Source organism: Copidosoma floridanum, unplaced genomic scaffold, assembly GCF_036245765.1.
Source record: "Copidosoma floridanum isolate Cflo_tuat_1 unplaced genomic scaffold, Cflo_Japanese_pri ptg000009l, whole genome shotgun sequence".
Classification (NCBI taxonomy): domain Eukaryota; kingdom Metazoa; phylum Arthropoda; class Insecta; order Hymenoptera; family Encyrtidae; genus Copidosoma; species Copidosoma floridanum.
The window spans coordinates 6,011,632-6,032,749 of NW_028321886.1; the positions used below are offsets into that span (position 1 = coordinate 6,011,632).

General features: G+C 41.0%; 1 protein-coding gene across 2 annotated transcripts; it reads left to right on the top strand.

Moving 5' to 3' along the window:
- Positions 1 to 14,644: 14,644 nt before the first annotated feature.
- Positions 14,645 to 20,260, top strand: Hcs (holocarboxylase synthetase-like protein). 2 transcript variants are annotated; one of them, XM_089589605.1, is made up of 18 exons: positions 14,660 to 14,682; positions 14,772 to 15,005; positions 15,097 to 15,354; positions 15,428 to 15,585; positions 15,662 to 15,832; positions 15,922 to 16,075; positions 16,158 to 16,223; positions 16,297 to 16,494; positions 16,581 to 16,905; positions 16,986 to 17,123; positions 17,204 to 17,530; positions 17,612 to 17,966; positions 18,324 to 18,506; positions 18,610 to 18,742; positions 18,812 to 18,972; positions 19,036 to 19,147; positions 19,239 to 19,452; positions 19,537 to 20,260. In XM_089589605.1, the coding sequence occupies exons 3-18, from the start codon at positions 15,195 to 15,197 to the stop codon at positions 19,709 to 19,711; spliced, it is 3,030 nt and encodes a 1,009-aa protein (XP_089445731.1). In that variant the 5' UTR covers positions 14,660 to 14,682; positions 14,772 to 15,005; positions 15,097 to 15,194; the 3' UTR covers positions 19,712 to 20,260. The 2 variants fall into 2 exon arrangements, with proteins under 2 accessions (XP_014203672.2, XP_089445731.1); XM_014348186.3 differs by lacking the exon at positions 14,772 to 15,005 and having other exon boundaries at positions 14,645 to 14,682; positions 15,112 to 15,354; positions 17,600 to 17,966.
- Positions 20,261 to 21,118: the final 858 nt, after the last annotated feature.

A 21,118-nucleotide genomic window follows, 5' to 3' on the forward strand; every position in this document is an offset into this window, starting at 1 on the left:
GAGTTCCCGGCCACTCGATCGACACTTTTTTTTTTTTTTTTCGCATACTGTGTTTATTTACGGGGGTTTGGGTGGAGCTTCTTTGGCTGAGCGCTGTTGACAAATAAAATCCTCCAAGAGACTTGTTCCAGTGAAGTTTGAGAATCCGTATGGTCGTACACGCCCGTGGCGAAGCGCATCACGTAGAAATTTTTAATCACCGACGCATCCGTGTTTTTTTTAACATTAATTTTTTTTTTTTTTTTTTTTATTTTACCGTACGTGGAGATCATTGCTAATGATTTACACACATGTCACGTGGATCATCGTATTTTGCTGGTAAAAATAACGTGAGAGGGGAAAAAAACAAAAGAAAAAAAATATCGAAACACAGATCAAAGGGACACCCACGAGTAACATACATTATATATACCGTACGCATATACACAGAGCAGAGGATAAATGAGATAACAGAGGCATGCAAGCCGAGATTTGCTTGTGAATTCGATGAGATTATCCAGCCGAATAACACGGGGTACACTTGTACGCGAGGCACGTGGGCGCGTCGAGGCCATTGTTTATTCCTCGCGTCCTACTGTTCGGTATTTGCTTGGATTTACTTGCGTTTATGAGCAACGTTGACAGAGCTGTAACAGTGGAAGCGATATACCGTGTGTCCTGCAAGAAGTGCGAGTGGAGCCTGGGATAAAAAAGAGAGAGAGAGAGAGGCCATGGAGATTGAATTTCATTACATGCGTATAATATGTACATGCTCAATCGACGGAACGTGTTTATAAATATGCATATAGGATGGCGATGATGGCATACGTCTCTCGTTGTCGTGGCAACACGTTGTATGTATATCATACACTTGTAGGTGTACTTACAGAGAGAAACACGCGCGCTATACAACCCAGGGATGTTTTCCAGCAGCAGCTTTGCTGAACCACTGCAAATATGTATATGTACAAAAGTTAAAGCGCGCGATCCACGTATTGATACATCGTGAATTAATGCACAGTACGCGTACGCAACAAATTAATATAGGTACATACGCAAAGCACGCGAGCGTCAGCAAAGGATCGGAGGAAACAGAGTTCAAGACTGGAACATAATATATGATACACGGGGTTGGGGGTAGGTGCATCGTGTGTTATAATACCCGTATACTTGGTAAAGAGGGGGGTGGAAAACATCCCCAAACGTGCGGATCCGTCATTCCGAAGCTCTACGTGACTTTTGTACTTTGCGCGAGTGCAGCCACGAGAACTACGCGAGCCCTATTTTTCTCTCTCTCTCTATGAAAGCTTCCTTTGTTTTCTGCAGCAGCTCGTGTACGATCGTTGCACTGGTGCTTTGCTGAAACTTTTTCAAAATCCGCAACACGGCCATTCCGTCGTATTATTCGAAGAAAAACAAAGGGCCATTGTGGATTACAGAGAGGATAGGAAGAAAAAAAAAGGCTCCCGTCACTCGCGCGAAAATCTGAAAATCCACAACGAAACAAGCAACCACCATCCGCGAAAGCTGGAGGTGGGGGGCGAGCGAAGGCAACAGGTGCATTATAAATTTCCAAACTCGGCCCGGAGGGTGGTTTCATGTAGCACATACGTGGGTGTGCTACGTACACGCATATATATCTACCCGTAGCGCCGCTAAAGTTGGTGAAACGAACAATCACAACTGGGCTACACTTTGTGGCGCGAAACAAAAGATAACAATTTTATTCCTCGCCCACGGAGGGCAGCAAATGTGAAGAAGAAAAAAAAAGAGGTAAGCGCATGGAAGGGTCGTTGAAATGGGGGGGGGGAGTCATAGCGAAATCGAGATAAACAGCCGTGGGGCCAGCTATGTCCATACGCGTGTACAAGTATACAACGCGCCTCTAATGAAACGCCAGGCCACGGCGCCAGCGTATACCGGCATATGTGTACTTTCTGCTCCAGAAGCTCAGATGTGTACAGGTATACATGGTATATAAATGGGGCTGCTCCGCTGATATGACGGCGCTTGCCGCGAAATTGCACCGAGCGCTTTTCTTCTTTTTTCCCGAGCGATCGCGTGGGCGATCGTAAAATAGTACACGTATACATACGCGCCGGTCTCCCCCTATCAAGCCCCCTCGCTCTGATGAAAGACTCCGCGGGACCACGTTGCGCCCGTGACTCTGATGTAAGCGGCAGCACCGCGAAATTACCCCGTGGCCCGTGCCCCTTCAATACGTTTTCACCAATTCCACCCACCCTTTGACGATGAAATTTCCTTTTTTTTTCTCCCCTCCTTCTATCTCCTGCTCTGACCCTTTGCTCGGAAATTTCCCCCCTTTTCGACACTTGTTTTTTTTTGTTTTTTTTTTTTTTCCCCCACCACTCGGATCTAACGTAGCTCACAGGACAGGTATTTACATCGGTGTATTGACATTACACAAGAACGAATGAAAATGAGCTTCCGGGCCGCCGAGCGTTGAACAACAGAGAAGATATGGAAGCTGTGGGACCCGAAAAAACAAGCTAAAGCGGACAAACTTTGCGCACAGAGGGAATAAATTACGGCTTACCTCGGCCAACCGCTTCCGTGCACGGGTTCCTCCAGTCCTGGTGTTACGATCGAGTCTTTGACAGCCGGTGTGTGTGTGTGTTCTCCTATACGAAGCTAGCCAATTACATCCCGTGTGTTTTTGCCGGCTTGTTTCACGGTGCTTGTGGCATGTGTATATATGTTCGAACGCGTGAGCTTTGGTATGCTATTACCGAGCGTTCACCCTCTGTACTTTGGGGGTGAATTCGGGCATGTCTTCGCGGCAGCGATTCTTCCTCGATTGAACAAACAGATTTGGCAATTGCGTTTGGAAATGGAAAAGAAAAAAAAAAAAAAAGTAAAGTAAAATCAGGACTACATCCACACTTGGGGGAGGAGAAGCGAGTTCTGTGGAGAGGCTTGAACACGTGCCGCTCGCCGCGAGACTGAGGTGTACGATTGTATAGGTACGAGTGTACGCAAGTCCAACTTGAAGACCAACGCTCGTTGAAGCCCCGCGGCGCACTGATGTCGACTCCCACAGTGCACAGAAACCCGGCATCGTGGACTCTCGCGGCGTCGCGCCTGCGCCAGACATGCGTATATGGTACGTTACGACCCTGTGTGTGTGTGTGTGTCGTGGTGTGATGCAGATTCGGTTTATGTCGCATCTTTTGAGCAAAGATTTTGTCTTTCGGGTGGAAGATGCGAAAAAAAAAAATTCTTATGAAAATTACTTGAAAGGCTACACGGGAATTTTCCCTTGAGCTACCGGAGTACTTCTCGGAGAAAAACTTGTGACAGCAAAGTGGGGATAAAAAAACTGTTGTGGTTGCTTTTTTTTTCTTTCCAACTTTAAGATACTTCAAGCTACATGTTTCTTTCATAAAGTTCATTCTCGTAACAAAAAACACGTCACACGTGCTAAAAGCATCACGCGATTGTAATTGTTGTATCCCGTGAAACATTGTACACGTTGGACATCATTACCATGAAAGTTAGGCAAAGTTGGAACCAGCTATTACACTTTTTCTCCATTTTTTTTTTTTTTTTTGAAGAATAATTTTAACCGTATAGTTTTAAAATAATTTTTCGTTTTTCATTTGCACAGCGTCACAGGATTAGCCAAAGCTTCATGGTAAACGTTACCCTAGTTTTCGTTACTCCGCGCATGAAAACAGAACAGGCAACTCTACACGTGACATTGCCTAAGTTTAAAAGCCGTAAAATTAAATCATCAAGGCACACGTGGACAGTATGCTCCGACGTTTCTCTACACAGAGAATAATTATTCCACTAAAAATTTATGCATGTAAGCCTGTACACACAGTGTACGCACACTACAGTGATACAGCAGAGACTGGAGCCGTGACAGAAGAGCAAGTGCTTAACACAAAAAAAAAGAAATATGGATGAGGAGAATGTTCTATTTGATTCTCTATGTAAGAGCTAAGGGTTGTGGGCCCATAGTAGCCATTATAGTATGGGAGTTTGTACGGGAGTAAAAGTAACGGAGGTATTCATGTTTCAAAGCACATGGTAATTAAGCTTACTTACAATACGAGATTGATTGAAAAATGTAATACTACACTTTAAGCAGTGCAAATAATAATATTATGAATCATTAAAAAAGCAATGGATAACGTACAACAACAGTCTATCGATTTAAAAGGCGCACTCAAACTACACAAATAGCAGTACACACTTGAAGGATCATTACAGGTTTTTGAGTTTCAGTGATAGAGGGAGAGAGCGGTAGCAGCTTGGCGTGAAAATTCACGCTGCGCGCACAAAAGCCCGGTAAACTCCGATGGCGATAAAAAGAGATCCGCTGCGTGCGCTTAAGGGTATGCACAGCAACCCGAGGCAGATACACTCGTGCGCCCCGTGAACTGATTGCCAATTAACGTACGCGCAAGGCTGCGTGGATCTCTCGACGTCATTACAGTGATCTCTCGCCTGAAGCCAGTACTGCTGCTGTTGCTTGTGAAATTGCACACTACCGGTACGCAAGATTGGAACGGAAAACTATTTTTTTTTTTTTTTTTTTTTTTTTTTACATAACAGTTACTTGCTGCAAGGATCCATCATGTTTTCGCGTGCACGAGCAAATGATACATGTAATAGGGAGCGTACACTAGTACCAAAGAACACGACAGAAACAGTTGTCTGGCGCGTTAGGTATTTACTCTGCGTACAGTGCCGCGTAAGCGAGGGGCTGACCTAACAGGCGTTTTTCTACTGATACCGCGTTGAAGGCTATTTGTAAATGTGTACTTTGTTCTTGGTGTTAAAAAATTTTGAATATAGTTAAGTACACTCGTATCAGAAAATAACAGAAATAAGTATCTGACCTATCAGACATTGGCTGACGTAAAAGGCGCTTTTCTACTGACACAACGTTAAAGGCCATACACTCTTCTCCCGCCTGTTGCCGATGAGGTTGGATTTTTAATTGTTTGCTCTGGCTCTACAGTCTCTTCGAATACATTAATTTGTTTATTTATTTATTGAAATTTACAGGTTATGAGCATGTTAACATAATAATGTAGAATGTAGTGGAAAAACAGGCGATGTGATAAAATAACAAGCAAATACAGAGTAGAAGCGCAGTGGATGGTATTATCTAGTCAGTCAGTTATACGAAGTTGATGTAACCAAAGTAAAGAAAAAACAATTTGTTGAAAAAATAATTGCCAGGTATGCGAAAAGTTTCGTATCCTACGACGTGAATAATCCTAGATTATGTATACACAACGTACTACTTTCATGACGAGGGAAAAATTATCTTTCCTCATCGCGAAGAAGCGGTGCGCGTCACACGGGCTTTATCAACTTTACGTGGATTTCGTTAAAACTTCCTGTTCATCCCTACCCCTCCCCCTGTCCTGCCAGTCGCGATAGTTTGGCCTTGTTTCTCTGTCAACAAGTCGCTCGAGCGTAAAAATGACAGAGTCTTTCCACGCGCTCGAAACAGGAACTGGCAATGTGTAGCCTTACTTTCGCTATGACATTAACTACATTTATCCCATATTTTGATCATAAAATTCGTGAATATGCACATTATCGAATGGACAAATGGAAAAAAAAATCCTTAACGTTGTCCATCTGGTGGATTATTCGTAAGAACTGAATTCCTATTGTTGTATTTTTTTTTTTTTCTTTTATAGTTAAAATAATAACGTATCCAATGATTTTTTTAATGGATACTTTGATTGTCGGACCAAATGGAAAAAAAAAAAAAAAAAAAAAAAATTAATAAAAGGTTTTTTTCAGGCAAAATCTTTCCTTAAAGTACTACCGGTTAATATGTAAAACAGTCATAGCGTGAGTCTTTCAAAACGGCCAGCAGAAGCGCACAGAGGCCAACCAAATTGCATTAACATGTGTTATGCGAGCAGCTGCGGACGTCACCTCCAAGGAAAACAGCTACTGCTGTGTGCCCGGAGCCACGAGTTTAATGAATTTAGTGGCGCGCCGTCAAAGCAAAGTCGGCTTGTTCGGTAAACCCGGACTTATTAGCTTCGGGGAGAAATTTTATTTTTCTCCATCTCTTTCAGCATCAGACGCGTAGCCAGCGACTCTTGGATACCGTGAAGGGGCAGATAAGAGAAAAAAATCTTTTTTAACGTGGGCTAAAGAAGCAAGTTTTTTCTTTTTTATGATGTGTAATGAAGCTACACACTATCTTGACTGCAACTTTCACAACAATTTAAAAAAAAAATATTTTTACTGGCGAGATAATTGTATTTGTTTTCAGGGAGCACTTACACAAAAGAATTGCTTTTCACGCAGGTGTGTTCTCACTCTGGTTGTCCAATTTTTCGTTTATACTCGAGAGAAATATATGTCACAGAGTACTAAAAAATACGATAGAGAAAAATGATCCCCGAATCCCCAGATGCGAGCCACTAGGGATCATTTCGACCCAAACGGAATTTCTATATTCCGATTGAAAAAAATATAAATTCAAACGACACGTGTCCAATATTCTTCAACGTTTTTGCAAATACAAAAGTAAACGGTTCGCTGTCAGCATCAGCAATGAACTCGAATTATTTTCAAATATTGCGCACAGTTTTAACTTTATAACCTTGATAAATACGCTGAAATCGAGATGGATCGTTTTTCTCCACGGATATCATTTTGCACGACCTTTCCCTTCATTAATACAGGGCACGGATACGTTGGTTATTATTTTGAGCGAAGCTTCAAAAAGACGCGTAGTCGTTTGATGTTTCGCGGGGTATCGTATACATACAAAATATTATGGTACGAGAATCATACGAAATTATAAAAATGCTCTTTTTCTTTTTTATTTGTTTCGTTTGAACAGCAGTCATGGGAAGCAGGAAAAAGAAACTCGCCCTAACGAAGATTTAAAAAGTACAAGAGTCACCTCGGAATATCCGTAACTCTTTTCAGTTGATTCCCGCGAATTGCTCGCTCTTTGCGTATAAACTCGAACTATTATTATTATTATTATTATTTTTTTTTTTTTTTTTTTGCAACAACCTCTACACAAAGCTAAAAAGGTCCAGAGATCATTAAACGGAAACAGGGACAAAAAGATATTTTACATCGCGTTGGAGTTTGTAAACAGCGCGTGGGTCGTGGTGATTGATTAAGGTTTTTCATTCGTGTTCATGTGAACGTTTAATATAACTACAATATATCCGCACGAGCACGAAAGCGCGTTTGAGCTATACGTCCGAAGTAAGTCATTTCACGAGTATAAGGTACCCATACCTACGTGGAATTTCGTGGTGGGAGCCATTGCGTGCTCACAAACTCATTCGTCGTTCTCTGCATAAATTAACGTTGGGTTCTCGAAATTTATATATTTCGTAATATGTAGTCGGCACAAATCATAAATTCACCGAAAATCTGATACACCAGCTCGGTCGCTTGATTTAATTTGTAAGTTAGACTCGATTAATTGTTCATCGTGTCTTTATGAAACAAAATTATTTTGCGTAAAAAGCACATCACGCGGAATCCCAGGAGCAACGTACCTACTGAAACACGTACAAACCCTCGAGATATTCAAATGTTTTTTTTTTTTTTTTTTACGATAACAACGAAAAGCCGAGTTTTTTCACAGTAGCATCCGAATGTTCTTGCGGTCCGAAAACTAATGTTAACCATACGCCTACCAACGAACAAACTCGTACGTATATAGATTCGTCGACGGATGACCAGCTTTACCTAATGTGCGAGCGAAATTGCGTCACGTGAACAAACCCACGCACTGTTACGTATACCTTCTTCCCTAAAGTTTCCCCCGTCTGGAATGGTGACGCGTTGCCCATATAGTACATACAAGCCGCTCGGCTGCATCGAGTCGACTGTCCGAGTTAATGAAAGCTCTCGTACTCGGCGTCGAGCGAAATATTATCGGCCGGTGCGTGGCGTAACACGTGTCACGGTATATAGCCACGCCCCTTGGGAGTGCGCAAGGAGGTCTGTCACCCCCTGTATAAAGAGTCTCCTCGCTCCGTCCGGTATGGGATGTATAGGTACAGGGAATTCAAGCCCTACTTTGTACAACACACGAATCGGGTGAATCGATGAGGGATGAATTTGGGGGATATATTTTTTCTTTTTCTTTTTCTTTTTTTTTTTTTTTCATTTGTACAAACTTAAACTATGTATGGTTACGGGTTGTACCATGGATGTTTTTACGGGCATTTTCCCGTTTCTCTCGTTTCGCGTTGGAATTATAGAGCCAGCGATGTCCGAAGTATAGGGCGGATGGCGTGTCACGGAATACCGATGGGGAGTTAGTACATGTAAATGATCTTTTTTTTTCCTTTCTCTTGGAGAGCTTTACGATTTTGCCCCATACTCCGCCGTTGACTCATGAAAATTTCAACAACTGTCGGAGTCCGACGCGACGCGGGAAGATAATATGCAAACTTTGATAACTACACCGGTACTTTGCGAGTGATTATCAAGAAAATAGATGTATTTGGCTCGACAATCCCTCGCGTGAGAGCTTTTGTTTCGAAGTTTCAACCTGCCACTTCTGGAAACAAATACAAAAAATAGAGGAAAAAATAAAAAATTGCATGTCGCTTCAGCTATGAACGACCGGTATTTCGGTCCATCGCGTAAAAGTACATGAATCACAACAAACCGTATCCGGATGATTTTGTGTGGAGTCGTTATCGTACGGGTAATATACAAGTACATATGCATAAGTAAAAAAAATGGAGAAGGAGCGAGAGGGAGGGAGAAATGCCAGCACAACGCGTACATATTTATAGCACGGGGAGGCAAGTCCGGAGGAAAAGTTTGTTGGACATGCGAAAGGGGCCGGTGTGTGTACGGCTTCCTTGGTCATTTCGAGAGGATTAAGGTGGAATACGGGAGCAGTTGGGATACACGTATAGGAGTTACCGGGAGCTGCGCGCGGTAGAAAAAAAAAGGCACTTTTTCCCCGGTGGTACAGTATTTTCAGCGAGGATTAAGGTGCGTACAAAAAACAGTGATCGATACATGCAGCGAGAGCACTCGAATGCAAAAATAGTAGTCGCAACAGCCTTGGCTTTTGGATGTACACGCGTAAAAGCGACCGTTGTTTCTGGGTAATGCACCTGCACTCGGAGGGGATTATTTACGTATCACAACCTAAAACTCCACTCCGGATCCATATCCATATTAAATTGAGCTAATACATGCAACTTGGCAATCATTTTATTTAATTTGTACGTTTATTTTCCGTTTCATCTTTTCTACACGTTTGTTTCTTCCTAATTTCAAATGTTCATTCACCTTTGTTAACCAATTTGCATATTTTTGAGTTTATTTATACATGTTAAAGTAAAAATCTAAAACCATACGTGGTCATGCCACAATGTTTGATAAACGTTAATTCATACTTTACGTTTAAAACAAATAAGGCACGAGCTGATCGCAAACCCTCACCGCGTATTCGGTGGAACACAAAAAGTTCATAGCTGTAAAATTTTCTACAAGTTGTAAAATTGTTGTGTTTATCAATCGATTGAATCACGAACGCACCTAACAGTGGGCCTTAATTGTATATGGTTTTGATTGCTCCATACCCTTGCTCTTTCGATCCAAGGGAGAGAAGAAACAAAGTTTGGACGAAAAGAGGGAAAATAAAAGACACCAGGGGGTTTTATTGAAAATGACGGAGCAACCTTTGGATGACGAAGCTGCAAAATTGTTACATTAATTGCCAACTTCGATCGGTTACCCACTAAGTAAATATTTTATATACACGCAGTGGGTATAGGTATATAATGTACCATAGCATTTCTATACAAATACTCTCGTAGCATATAAAAGCAAAAGTACATGAATACCGATTATACAGAGCTACCAGAGGTAAAGTGAAAAAATACAAAGGTAAAAGCTTCGTTCCTGCTCTCCCATTCAAATCAATTCCACGCATTCTGTACACACAATACAATATAGGCTTAGCTCGCGTATACTTTGTACGACCTGTCGTTATACCGTCAGTCGAGTCCTGTCGGTTATCGCCTGCGAAATGATTTATGCCGCACACAGTACGTAGTACATACACACGTCATACATTTGTACAACGTACGCCCCATTTACGTGGTATAGGTCTCTTTGTTTGCTCGAGCTCGCGTGTAGATTTATACACATTATTCATTGCGTTGCATTTAAATTTGCAAACGAAGAAAAAAAAGAAAACCAAAAAACATCATCCCGCACGTTTTTATAATTGAGATTGTACGAGCATAGTGAATACGATGAAGATGCTGGTAAATGCCATTTGGCATTTTTTTTCGATAAACAAACCCCCAGTCGCGTCCATCTCAATAACAAACAGTTCCACGACACAGAGCACCCGGTCGTCGGCCGCTTCGAAAAGGGCCCCTTGACCGCTGTCCCCCATTGCCATCATGCCTCGCGCTCGAGTGACGTTAACGTACACCCACGCACACATACACGAGGGCAAGTCCGCCCCTCTGACAATGCGGGGCATCAGTATAGAGAGAGCAAAATAATAAGCCTCGTATCGTTTAGTTCGCGCAAACATGTATAGGTGTACACATGTGCACGTTAACTGCAAACTGAGCCGTCGCCCCAATAAGATGATGGGGAAGCACCACGGCCGCCTCAAATTTTTGCGGGCGTGTGCCATGTATGGGTGTACACCGTATGACCGCGAGTGGGTTGTCCGCTCAGGATTCTGCTATGGTACATCCCACGTGTTCGAATTCGAAAATGACGAGAGAATGGAAAAAAAAAAAAAAAAAAAAGAAGATAAATGAGAACAAGGAAAAATCGGGGAGCGTGCGAGCTTGCACATGTACTAAGCGTATATAATATATAGTATAGGAAGGGGAACGCGTATCGGGATCACGGAAAATGAAGAAAAAGTACGAGGTGAAGGAGAGGGAGGGTGCACGCGCACATATACACGATATATATGTACACGGGGCGATAAAAAAAAAAAAAAAAACAGTTGCCGGAGGGGGTGGGTGGTGGAGATCGATGTGGGTGTATGTATGGATAGGTGGGTTGCGAGAAAACGACGCCTCGCTCGCACGATGGGACATTGGGTCGTATACATAACGTTAAGGATATCTCCCCCCACCCCGTATATATAGGGACAGGTTTTTGCCGGGATAACAGCTGTACGTGTATTGATATTTATGTATACGTACACAAGAATCGACTGGCGTATATAGATATTAAATAAATATATTGAGGAGAAGATTTTCTGTGCTTACAAGGGACGCGTTTATTTATTTATTTTTTTCTTTTCAATAATTAATCGAGTCAAAGGGAGAGACGCGCGCCAACGAGTTGACAATGGTCTCGGCGACAAGGACCTCGCTCGAGCGCGGAGACACTAAACGAGGAGCCACACTACAGGTTCATCCTCAATTAACTCCCGACGAATAGCGTCGTCGTTTTCATCTAGACTCGAGGGCGTATAGCTGCAGGTACTTGGGTACACGACCGTATACGTGTATATATATAGGTGTATAATAATGTACACGCCAAGTTGTGGTAAACTTCGGCGGGGGGCTGTTGAGCGGCCGTTGGAACAAAGGGAAGGGGCTGAGGTGGAAACAAAAAAAAAAGCTGCACATGTGGCAAGGGCACAACGGAGCCAAAGAAATGGATCCATGGGGGGAGGGGGGCAAATGCACTTACTCGGAATAAGAAGATGACGGAACAGGAGGAGGAGATCACGCATCGCGGTTAGCTCACCCGAGCTGGAAAATACTTTATTCTCGAACGGCATGAGTATATTCCTGCGCAACACCGTGACACGGGGAAAATATGCAGCGCATTACGGGGAAGGGGAGATTGAGCTGTATGTAAATATATAGGCACGCGCGCGCCAAGCATATATACATTGGCAACGATGATGGCGCGTGGAACGCATAAATACAGGGACAAACGTATGTATATTCTATACCCGAGGTGCAGGGCGTAAGAGACGAATACGTGATATAAATGTGAGCGGGTTTTTCCACGACGGGATAAATAAGCGCTCGCTGTAAGGTATGCGTGGCAAAAATATACCGGGGCGCAAAGATGTGTGCATAAAGTGTTTGAGTGCAAGCTCGAGGGAATAAGATATTTTACCCGATTTTTTATTCAATGCGGTTCTACGATGTGGTAAAATACCTGCAAATGGTTGGAAACAGCTTCCGTTTAGCCGGTGTTCATTGAATCCTTTTTTTTTTTTTTTTTTTTTTTCTCACTCGCATTCGATTTACCAAAGTACGGACAATACGGATGGTAGTTCGTTGGAAGTTTTTTTTTTTTTTTTTTTTCTACGTAGATATGTGCGTAGAGGTTAACGCTTTTTTCCCTCATTCGCGAAATAAACTCCGGAGGCTACGTATACATGTATAACTTGGGCGCGAATGAAAGCACATTTTTCCAATCACGCCACTTTCAAAGCGCATGAAAAAATCTCATTCATCCAAATCGGTGTTATTAGCAGGGGTAACTAAGGGTATGCACACACGGCATGACTTTTAACGCATATATTCATAACCATCGGCTCATGAATCAGTTTTAAAAAAAAGAAATTTTTTACCGTACTGTAAAGTATTGAATAAGAAAAAAAGATAAGAGAAAAACGTTTCCGACTCTTGTATTTTAACGGCCTCGGTGCCAAATCATGAGAATCATTTGAGAGATACACTCGAGTCGATCGCACTGTGTATACCAACGAGACAGTATTTTCGGCAATTCGAAAAAAAAAAAAAAAAAAAAAACAAAAGAAAAGAAAAAGAAAAAAATAAAGAACAACCAAAGTAAAAATTCCTCACAAAGCAATAGTGTGGTAAAAAAATGCCTTTCCAGATCGATTGTTGGGTACCGCATTATTCAAAACAATGCAGAACTGATGCAGAGCCGAGACAGCGCCAACCTATGTGTATACATGCACAGCTCGATAGATTCGGTATGTGGAGAGAAAGGGATACACAGAAAGGAGGATACGAGGGAAGGAAACTTTCAAGGGGATCGAAGAATGTATACATGGAGGTGGTGGAGGCAGATACTTATTTATATAAAACAAAGGCAAGGGGTGTACGAGAGAAAAAACAAAAATAATTAACGGGAGGCGGAAGGGGGGAGCGAAACTCGAGGTAAAATAGCTATACGAATCCAACACCATCACCTAGAAGCTTGCCTCCTCTCTCCCTCCTTCTACTATTTATACTTTCGCCCAAAGTCTTAAAATACGTGCAATTACAAATAAGTACACACCATACACATGCTCGAGATGCTCCTTCGCCTCGGCTCCCCACTGAAAAATTGTCCCCTCCTCCTCCTCCTCCGCCACCCTTCTGTTATCATATATAGGTACGTGCTCTGTGGTTTGTATATACTTATTTGTCATGTTTTTCTTTCCCCGACACCACAGACGAGATACGGCTTTTCAGCGATGTATACACATTCCATACATATGTGTAAAAATTAATATTCGTAGGGGCGTGTAGTAACGCCCAATGTATTTTCATCGGGTTAAATTTTTGGTTGCTGAGTGATATCGATTTTTAAATATAATACGTCGCCTCGATCGCCTCGCACGCGTAGAAGGAATAAAATTCAGATAGGGGTCCTGTGGCTCGAGGAAAAGAAATCGCGACGCATGAAAGTAGAGGCCGAGGGAGGCAGAGAGACGTGGACGCGATTGATCGGTAAGCTGGAATATAGGTATACCATTTATGACGTATACCGGATGATAATAGTATATGGATAAATGCACGCGTACAATGTACAGAGCTACCTGTACGTGCGTTTGAATGGACGTGGCAAAAAAATACAAGAGTTTTCTTTATACCAACAGATTTTTTTTTTTTCTTTTTTTCCTTGATCGTATTATACGCGCTGTAGAAATCGGCAATTTCTATTTATGTATGAAGGCATATAATACACTTGCGAGCTATGAAATTCCATTCTAATTAAACGAACCTTTTGTCGTGCCATCCATACAATGACAGAGAAGAGGGGGGGGGGGGGAAATGATGTATCAGGTAATCTGCCGCTTGACAATCAAATTGACTAATTTTCATGAGTAGCTAACATACCTAATCATGATTGGTGTGTACATCGTAAAGGTACACATGTATACACGCTTCATATTGACGCACAAAGCCACAAGCAAAGACGGCAATAGTATATATTGCGTATAATATAAGTACCTATAGGAACGAAAAGTAAAGAATATATTATGCTGTAGGTGACACCCACACGTGTAATTCGCCAGCATGGGGTGGCAAACGTGCAATTATCTGAAGAAAAGCTCAACTCATATCCCTCCATGTCATTTTAAGGGGCAAAATATGAGATGTGCTTTTCTTCGTCACTTGAAACGAAAAAACGTCAGTAGTGTCTTGGAGCGACGAGAAAAATCACACGATAGATTGCGGAACAGAGCGCCAGTAAACTCAAGGTAGTTGACTTACCGACCTGACGGTAACGTAGAGCGCAACCTAATATTAATTATTATCTGGAGATAACTAGAAAATTAGGGTAGTTTTCTACTTTTATCGACAAAAAGTAAAGCAGATAGCGCGGAAAGAGTTAAGTTTGGAAATCATAGATGTCTCTGGGATCGAGTTATCAGTTGTCGTCTGCTGTTGGCTGTCTGCTGCTGCTGGTGCATGCAGTTCCACGCGTCCACAACTTCGCATATGTAGTTGTTTACAGGTATATATATATATATATATATACTTACAACAATTAGCATTAACAAGTACCAAGTTGTAAATAAACAAAAAGTAAATGCTCACTTGTAGATACTGCCGGTCATTTCTCTCAGTACCGTTGTGTGTATTGAAATCATCGTGTCAGAGCCCGTGTCATTTTTTTACATGAATCGAAAATTATTGATTAACACAGATAACATTAGATTTGTCTTCTTCAAAGTCTTTTGTTCGCAGTACACGATCGTAAGGCTGCTGTAGTCTTAAAATTGGTGTCAAATCGTCTAGGGCATGTGTATTTTGCGAATTTTGCGCGTCTTGTGATAAGTAATTACGATAGTCACTCTGGCGCATAAGAATGACAGTTCTTACGTACCCGCGAACGTTATTCAATTAAAAATGTAATTCTCATTGGCAGGGCTTCCTTTTGCAGATCTGCAACCCATCGAAACATGCTCTCTTCTCCAAGCCATCAACAATAAATGCATCTCGCCCTGTCATTGTCATCCATCGGAGATGCTGCTGACTCTTTTCTACATGGTTGCGACCTGGGTACAGTCATGGAGACTATCCTCTCTGAGGACGCGTCTCCAGTCAATTTTACAAGGTCCAGAGGCCACAAGGCCAACTGTCATGCTCTACACAGCAGCCACAGTTCAATCGTCAGTCAAAGATGGTGAATTTTTTTTTATCATGTATTGGACTAAAAATATATTGGATATTAAATAGATGCATTTTTGTATTTTTAGAAAACAATGGCAACAAAAACAAATTACAGAATGGTCACAATTACTCCAATGGCAAGGACATGCTCAGCTCGCACTTTTGTAACAATAGTAATCTCGCTAAACTAGGAGATCTCCTCTGGTTCCAAGGAGACAAAAGGCTGTGTACTATATATCCTCAAGTATTTATGCACTGTTGATAAACAAAAATTTTTTAAACGTGTCTCTTATTTACGTTATTTCTTTTTTTTATTGCAGCAACAAGTCGATGTATCAGATTGGTTACTATTTCCACTAGGTAAAACGATATTTCCTCTATTTATTCATAATAATGCTCAAACACCACTCCAACAAAATGCAAAAATGCACGTACTCATCGAGGCAGATTTAAACAACTACATCCCTCAAGCATCCTCAAAAGCTACAAAGGTGATGTTATTCGTAAAGTATAATTATCATTGATAAATTTCTATCACCGGTATAACTGAAAATAAATTACTTTGTTGAATAAAACGCAGCTCGAAGATTATGGTTTGATAGTAACATGGACTTCAGACAAAAACTTTGGTGTGATACTTGAAACCGATTTAGACCATATAACAAAGTTCTCTACTACCCTAATGCAGGGACAATGCTTTATTAATAATGGATTACCTGTGACGCGGATCGAATGTAAGTACGCTCATCAACATACCGTAACTGCCGTTTATACGTAAAATACATGTAACGTGTTATGTAATCTTTGAACTTACAGCTGTTTCAGTTTTTGGTAAACCGTGTGTGTGTAATCACGAACGCTTCAATTTGGTGGAAAGTAAAAGTAAGTAACGAAAAGTAACGATAAAGTTTATTGTTATAAAAATTATTGACGAATCTTTGAAATTTTTCGTTAGAATTAATCAGCGGCTCACAGTGGGATACCTATGTGAAGAAATTAAGACTAGTCAGCAGTACCTCGAGATTGGTATCTCAGCAAAACCAACCGATTGAAGTAAAAGAAATTCCTGGCTTGGTTGTGTCACCAGGAAGTCAACCAATAACGTTACAAATGCCGACTGTTTTGGAAATGAAGATTTTAAGTGACTCTTCTGGTATGATTGAACAAAAAAAATTTTTTAACAGCGTTTACGTATACGCGGTGTCGCTCACAATAATCGTTAAAAATCCTTCCAACCAGACTACTTGACAGATTCCCCGGTGCCGTCAACGCCTCCCCCAACTCCAGCATTAGCCAGCTCTGGGATAAACGGGACCACGTCAAGACTAGATCACAAGCTCGCAAAGTCAATAGACTTGAATTCATCCGTAGGCTCACTGTCGAATCTAAGTTCCGCGAGATCCCAAGAGTTCATTCTGGAGGATAGCTCGATGGACAATTTAACCAGTGCAGCTTCACTGAAGGCAGTGAAAAACTTGAGGATCGGCGACAGTAGAGATACAGTCTTGTCGACTACGAGCGTGGCATCGTCCAGGACGTCACTCGCTACCCCTGCGTCAACAAAGTACCCTGATTTTTATATAATTATATCTCATGATGACAAAGGAAAACAAGTGAAGTCAACAATGAAATTTTGATTTTTAGCTACTCGACACCCTACAAAACTGAAACCGGTCGTCCCAACGGAAATGCAAGACCTCCGAACATTTTCATTTGCGCCGACAGTGCAGTTGCTAGCGACAACGTTCGCAACGTGCTCGAAACGATTCTCAAAGAAAACAAGTTAGCCGCGTGAATCAACCCTAAAGACGAATCACGGAGTGTACTATCGAAATATCGTGCACAATTTTTGTTCTCCGCAGGTACACAATTTATTCGCTATCGGCCAAGGAATCTCAAAACGACGCCTGGATGGAGACGACAAACTTGGTGATAGTGTGCGGCAACGTAGGCAGCGAGATCTCCTCGCAAGTGGTCGAGTTCCTAGTCCGTGGTGGCAAGCTTCTGGCTCTCTGCTCCGACATTCTGACGGCTCTTTTGCCGACCTTCAAGACCGCGGAAGTTCGCGAGAACGAGCTGGTGCGCTTCTCCTACGGTAAATGGAAGCACGTGCGCATGATGCACCACGTATTCTGCTACCAGGCGTCACCAGTCAAGACCAAGTTCTCCCAAGACCAGGAGGAGTCAAAGTATGCACGCAAGCATAAATACAAAGTCGTTGTCCTCGTCGCACGTGGTTGATGCTTCACTAACTCCAGATCCCCTTTCAGATCGGCGACGCCACCGACACCGGTTTCGGCGAGCGTGAGCGACCGGGCGGGAAAGTTGCATGCCTTTGACGTCAAGGTTCTGGGTTCAGAGGAGACCTGGCACACACCCAGTATTCTGTTGGCCAGAATGACGGAGAGCGCCGGCCGCGCTGTTTTCTCGCAAATCCACCTGGAGGCCGATCCGGCACAGTACGAGTTGTTCGAAGAGAGCAAGCTCGCGGCTCTCAAGCAGAGCAACCTCGCGCGTCTCGAGATATTTGCCGATCTCCTCGGCACTCATCTTGGCGTCGAGGTCACTCCCAAGCCAAAGACTCCGCCTGACTACTGTCCGGCTTTCTTTCTTGGTCGGCACGACGTGAGTCTAATTTATCTTTCATTACTCATCAGTCACTGAAACGAGGTTTCTAGTGGTATACAATATCAACTTGTACTGCGATTTTTTTATTGTTATTCTCTTCAAATTTTTAGCACCATAGAGGCTTGACACTTTATTATTAAATACATTGGTTATGAACTTTACGAAAAAAACTTGACTTATTCACAGATCAGAATACAAATCAAACGATACAGCACACAGCACTCACTACATAACTTTATCGGAAACCAACGAAATTCTCTTTCACCCGTAACACCACGCGTTTCCCGACTTGAAATGATATGCATCGCGATCCACTACTACACCTCATAATGCATGCCTTGTATTCGTGTACAGCTGAAGATAGAAATGCTGAAGCAGTTGAAGAACAAAATGCAGCCGAACGACGTTTTGAAAACTGATAAGATAGAGTTGCAATTTTGTGGCACGTCCACTCATCCAAAACCCGCGTCCGCGACTTTTCTGCCGATTATGGTGCACAGGTGCCCGGACAACTTTTCAACTGTTGAATACTTCGAGGTAACGATAACGTTGACCCAACCAACTTTTTCCAGTAAATTCTGAATACTTTTTCACACCTATTATTGCACCACATTTTTTTTTTTTTATTCTCAACAAATAGAACCTCAACACGGAAGCAATAGGTCGTTTGGTGATATACTCAGACATAATGACGTCGTCTAACGACATAGTGAGCGGTGTAGCTTTGCACCATGGATTAGCAGTTCTTCCGTTAAGACAAACAAAAGGTCAAGGTATCTATCAAATCACATGTGAAACTTTAGGCATGTATTATTATTCATGAATGATTCTGTTTAACAAAGGACGCAATAGTAATGCATGGCTGAGTCCAGAAGGCTGTGCCATGTTTACGGTACAACTCCATATTCCGTTAATGTCTCCACTTGGTGGACAACCATCACTAATTCAGCATTTGACGGTAGTAGCGATAGTCACAGCAGTCAAGTCGATTCCAGGATACCAGGTGAGTTTTAGCTTCTAATTTTCAATTTAGTCAAAAGTCCTAATTCACATGTCATTCATTTAGGATCTAGATCTTAGAATTAAGTGGCCTAATGATATCTATGAGGGAGGTGGTTCAAAGATTGGGGGTCTCGTTGTCATATCTATTGTTAAATCAACCATAATTTGCAACATAGGTAATTTTTATATAAAAGAACCTCCAGCTTGTGTATAATAGTAATAATAGTAATAATAATAATGTGTATAACACTGACATACATATTGCAGGAATGGGCGTTAATCTCTCGAATAGTTCTCCAACAACTTGCATAAATGACATGATAAAAAAGTACAATGACGTTTCTAAAAGTAAATTAAAGAAATTGTCTTATGAGAAATTTTTGGCACTGTCCTTCAATGAACTGGAAAAATTAATTAACATAGTACAAAACGGCAACCTGGATTACTTCTACGAACTTTATTACAAATACTGGATGCACACGTAATATAGACAAATAAACTTACTGATTTGATTTTTCATAAAAAAAGTAGTATAGCTTATAAAAACTAAAAAAAAAATTTCCAGGGATGCCGAAGTCACAGTAGTTCTACAGGATGGTTCATCACAAGAGGTTAAAATTTTAGGGATCGATAAGTTTGGATTCTTGCAAGTAAAAGGAAAGCGAGGAAACGTATTCACTGTTCATCCTGATGGAAACAGTTTCGACATAATGAAAGGATTAATAGCTCCAAAGGCTTAATCAAGCAGGACGAGTGTCAAAAATATCTAGTGATGTAGATATAGTCACGGTGAATATTATCTTACAAAAAGTCGCATTTTGGAAAATTGTATGCCTTGATATTTTTTACTACATCAATTTGCTGTTGATATAGATTGTAATTAATATGAAAAGCATTAAGCATCATGTGTTAGCACATACGTATAACATATATTTACGTATTCCCATCACAAAATTATTCAAATCATTTGTTTCAATTTCATGAAATTTCATAGGTTGTCTTCTTGTAAATGTCTTGATAACTCCTTAAGTAATAATGAAAAAAAAAAAAAAAAAAAAAAAAAAAAAAAAAAAAAAAAAATATCTCCAATTTTGGTCCAAATGTGTCTATAAATTTATCGGTGTTCTACTCTATAAAAACAAGATGGATCTGATGCACGACAAATTTTAAATACGAAGGTAATAAAATACTTATGCCATTTCAAAACGACTGCCTCAGTGATATTATCTCTACAAATTATTCAAAGTAAATGTAACTCACGCTATGATGTAAAAAAATAAAACATTACTAAATGTTTGAAAAGTTTATGAAATGCGAACTAAGTATTGTTATGTTTGTTGAAATACATCTTCTTTTTTGTTATAAAAATTATTTCATTTGTATTTTCCTTTACTCTCAAATAATTGACAGGAATAATGAACATACAAAGGTCATAAAATAAATAATGGTACACAGAAATGTTGTGCTTTAATATATTTTGTCAAGATCTTTGTTTTTTATACAGACATCGGGTGTCGAAAGCAAAGAGCATACGACCCGTAAACATTAACGTGTCGCTTTCGTTACGTTTTCCTTCGAACAAACTTTTTTTTTACAATTTTTACTTTCAGATTGCACTTCTCGAAAAATCTTTAAATCATTCAATTGAAGTTTTATTTTAAATCGACAAAAATGGTCGTCTAATAAACATTGCCGCTTACGTACAATAATCTTCAATAAATTTGAATGTTTGAGTAACGTACTAAGTATTAATCAGCAAAAGTTACGAACGGCAGATTAGTAGCATTTTAACATTTATACAGTACATGTTTTCGCACTCCTAGATGCAGTTTTCCTGATTCGTTGAAATACAAGCGTCGATCATCTAACGGGAACGTCAAGACCAATGATTGCTTCAAAACAAATTAATGAAAAAACTTACACAACGGATTTTTTGATTGCCAATTTTTCGCAATGAAAATATATTAACCCGATTTTAAAGGTTTCCTCAAACCAAGACATTCAACGAGTCTCAAACTATAATTGTCTCGTGCGGGTATGATTACTGTATAAAGTAAAACGTTTTTGCTCATTAGTTTAATTGTTTCTTTCTACAATAAATCGATTACTAGTTACATTGGTCCTTTAAGGATGATGCGCCGTTTTGT